Source organism: Manacus vitellinus, unplaced genomic scaffold (genome assembly GCF_001715985.3).
Source record: "Manacus vitellinus isolate BGI_N305 unplaced genomic scaffold, ASM171598v3 scaffold_16_pilon, whole genome shotgun sequence".
In the NCBI taxonomy this organism is placed as follows: Eukaryota; Metazoa; Chordata; class Aves; order Passeriformes; family Pipridae; genus Manacus; species Manacus vitellinus.
The window spans coordinates 1,246,053-1,250,077 of NW_021939189.1; the positions used below are offsets into that span (position 1 = coordinate 1,246,053).

The following is a 4,025-nucleotide window of genomic DNA, read 5'->3' on the forward strand; positions in this document are numbered from 1 at the left end:
AAATTATTTTTAAAAAATTTAAAATAGTTTTTTTATTATTTTTGACATTTTAAAGCGATTTTTTAATAATTTCTCGCCCTTTTCGCCCTATCCCGGTCCACCCCCTCCCTTACTCCTGGGGGCTTATTCACCATCTTAAACACAGACTTTAACGCTTTAAAAAAAAAAAAAGCGAGGCGAAGCTCCTCAGGTATAAACTCGATTTTTTTATTTTTCCTCCCCCCACCTCCACACTTGGATTTTTGTTCGGTTTCTGCTCAGTTTGGTTTTTTGCCTTCCTGCCAAAGAAAGTTCCGAGAGAGCTCCGAGTCGAGCGCTCGGGGATGGGCAGGAGGCAGCTGGAAAATCGGCATTATTCAACCTGTCGCTGCTGCTTTTTGTTTTTTTTGTTTTTTTTTAACCTGCCGGCCTTGAATTTTAGCAGCGAGTTTGGCGTATCCCACCTTCCAGCCCAAATCCTTCCTGTTTTTTTTTAGGAATGGGGATGAAGGTGCCACTCGGGGATGTTGTTCCGTGTTGTTCCAGATGTGTTTATTGTGGCTGCCTGCACGTGCTTTTTGGGGAGAATCGAGCGTGTGTGGTTGGAACTCTGCTGCTCTAAAATTACCTGTTAAAATCAAACTCGGCCGAATCCAGCCGCTGGAACTGGGCTTTAGGATTGATCCCGGTGCCAGAGTCGTTTATTTATGGATTTTAGTCAGTCTTTGGGCACGAGCAGGATGGTTCTGGGAATTTTTTCCTCAATCTTTCACTGTCAGTATTTCTGCTTTTTTCTGTGGGGGTCATTATTTCCCAGCTTTCACATGTAAAGTAAATAAATCTTGGTGAAAATACCCCCGAAAATACTTATTTTGGAGCTTGTACCCAATGTGTGCTTTGGTTCTGTGATGTATCTTTTATTTAATATATCCTGTAATTAAAAAGGATCAGACCTCTTTGTAAATCAGAGGTAAATAATAGGATGTTGATGGGGTGTTGTGTTTCTTTCTGAGCCTGTATTTAATATTTTATGGGTTGATCTGCCTGAAACAACTTTTATATGGAATTCTGTGTGTTCCTGTGCAGCTGAGCTTGTTACGTGGGGCTGTTAAGTCATATAATCCCATAAAGTTCCATCTTGACTAATAAAACCTACTATAAATGTCCTGAAGTGGATGATATGGGAGATATTTCTTCCTCAGTCTCGTCTTCAGTTGTTTATTTTTTAAATTCTCCCTCCATTTTTCCCATGAATTCAGTGTTGGTGAAAGGTGTGGGGTTTGGGGGTTGAAATGTGGATTTTCTGGGTGTTGTACAGCCAGAATTGAGTTTGTTCATCTCCTTTCTGCCTGGATATTTCCATTTTTATCACATTATTAGTCACAGTAGTGCAGTTGGTGTAGAATTGGCACTGGGTTTATCTTATCAATATCATTTTCTGTCATAATTAACCACCTGCAGAAACAGGTTGAGTTATTTTACCTGACTTTCCTCCCCAACCATCACCTGGCAGTGCTCACCTGGGCATATTTTTGGACATTCCTGTTCATTCCCATCATCAAATCACCACTCAAATACCAGTATTGCCCAGCAGTCAGTTTTAAGGCTCTTGGCTGCGGGACACAGAGGTGGGGCTTAAAATTAGGCACAAAATTCAGCTTTTCTGCTTTACAACTGAGCCTTTAGTGTGAGGATTTGGTCCTTTATCAGCTCAGGACTGGGGCAGTGATAGAACACTGACTGGGACTCGGAGTATTTCTCACAGTTCTGGCTCAGTTGTGCTTTAAAACTTCCCTGACACTCTAATTTCTCTTTTTTTTGTGGGGGATGAATATTAACTCTGGATGCAAACATCTTTACAAAGTGCTTTTAAGTGAAAAATACATTTAAAAAAGGCTTTTTTTCCTCAAGCTGGTTCCTTGCTGTGACACTTAAAAGAGCACTGAAGAGTTTAAAGTGACACACGACCATTTAAATGATATTTAGGCCTTGCCTGTGGCTGCAGAGAAGTTCTTTGGGACTCTTTCCCTTTCCCCATTTTTCTGGGATGGTGAATTTACTTCACAACTTGTGAGAATTCCCTGTTGACCAACATTTTGGGAAGTGCAGCCACAGTTACAGATTCTCCCTCTGCTTCAGGTGTGTCTCCAAATTCTAGCTTGGAAAAAACACATGGAATTGTGCTGTTTTCCATCAGGAAATGCATTTCCTGAAGAAACAAGTTCTTGTCCTGCCCAAAAATTGGTGGAAAAAGGAGGGGGAAAAGCCTTCTTCCAAGCCCTCCTTGCAGCAGGAATTGTGTGTTATATCTCCATAAATAAATACACATTCCTGCTGTTCTGCTCCAAGTGTGCCCCAAAACCACTTAGGGTTTTTGAAGGGATTTAGGGCTTTCAAAATACTTTCTGTTTTGCTGTATTTAAAAGATCATTTTATCTTCATTGATGACACATCTTTAAATGTCCGTGGAATGGTGGCAGAGGCATCCCTGGCTGCTTCCTTAAATATTTACATCCCATAAGGCCGGTGTTGAGTGATTCCTGGTAAATATTTACATCCAGGGAAGCTGGCGTTGATCGATCAGTCCCATTTCATTCATTCTGGGCATTATTCCCTCCTCTTGCCGGGCAGATGTTGGAGAAGCTGGAAATTAAGGATTTGGGTGTCTGGAACACGCATGGTGTGGAGTTTGAATGAGTTAAAATAAGGGAAGGTGCTTTGGGCACCGGAATTCCCAGCGTTTCTGGGATCCCGGTGCTGTGCCTGGAACAGAGCAGGACTTTCCTGGGATGCCAGGAAGGGAGGGAGAAGGGTCTGGATTGACAAACAGCTCCAGTCGCTGAACCAAACCCTCTGTGTCCACCACAAGTGCGGATCCCAGGTGGGAACAGAGAGCAGGAATGTTGTGCTCTGGAATGATGGACACTTCCCAGCTATTTCTGGGACACTGCTCCACTTGTTCTGGACAGAACCCTTCCCTGTCTGCTCTTGCTCCGCTGTCCTTCCGACAAAATAACCCATAAATACGGAGTCTGGGCATTTTATGGGGTTGCTCAAATGAGTCCTGGAGCTCATGGAAGCACAATTCTAAAAGAATTCCAAAAAGAAGGAAAAAAACCATGGTTTGCCTTTACACCCCAGTGTAAACGTTGTGCTCTGGTGGAGGCCATGGACTTGGTTGAGCACTTTCCCTTCAAAGCCATAAAAAAGCCAGGAAAAGCTCCTCTTGTCCAAGTAAGACTTGTCAACGTGTCCTAATTAGTCCTTAAAATTACCCTTCGTTAAAATGCGGTTTGGTTTGGATGTGCCTCCACATCAGCCCTTGCCAAAGGCTCCAAATCCCAACCTGGAGAGCTGGGAAGTGGAAAGGGCAAAGCAACCTTGGCTTTTCCTTCTGTTTGATTTCCTACAAAACTGGCAGTGGAGGAAAAGCGCTTTGGAAGTGGCAAAACTGAGACCTGGAGCTGGAGCGATCCGTGGAGTCCCCCACTCCAGCCAGGAGCAGAGCAGAGGGATCCCAGCTGGAGAGCAAGAATGGGAATATTCAGAAGCATTTAATGCAACGATCCAGCTGTTTATTGGCATCTTTGAAACGGTCTGTCTCAAATATTTGGAGTTTGACGGAGTAAAATGAGTTGGAGCATCCCTTTGTCTCGCTCTCGGGGTTTAGAGCTGTGTGATGTAAAATATTGGAGGGTAAAAACCTTCATTTATTGAGCCAGAGTTTTTTCCAGAGCTCGCTCTGAACGTGGAGCAACTTGGAATTAAAAAAAAATAAGGAAAACAGAGCACAAAACAACAAGCAAGTAAAGAAAACACCAGAAGTTTCCTGCGTCTCTCCCCTGCTCCTTTCCCTTGGGATGGGGTGATGTGGGATCCTCCAGGAATAGGACACCAGTCCTTGTGGGATGAGCCTAAACAGAGCCCAGCCGGAGTGAGGGGAGTTTGAAAGGTGGCATCAGCAGGAATTTCTTCCTAGGAAGGGTGGTGAGGCCTTGGCAGGGGCTGCCCAGGGAGGTTTGGAGTGCCCAGCCCTGGAGGTGTCC

At 44.0% G+C, this 4,025-nt stretch overlaps 1 protein-coding gene across 1 annotated transcript in view; it reads left to right on the forward strand.

The window, feature by feature from the left end:
- Positions 1-2,610: 2,610 nt before the first annotated feature.
- ANP32A (acidic nuclear phosphoprotein 32 family member A) overlaps positions 2,611-4,025 on the forward strand; it is a 13,478-nt gene continuing 12,063 nt past the window's right edge. The window contains exon 1 of the mRNA XM_029958769.1: positions 2,611-2,659. Within this exon, the coding sequence (XP_029814629.1) occupies positions 2,611-2,659 (49 nt within the window). The remainder of the gene's footprint in view (positions 2,660-4,025) is intronic.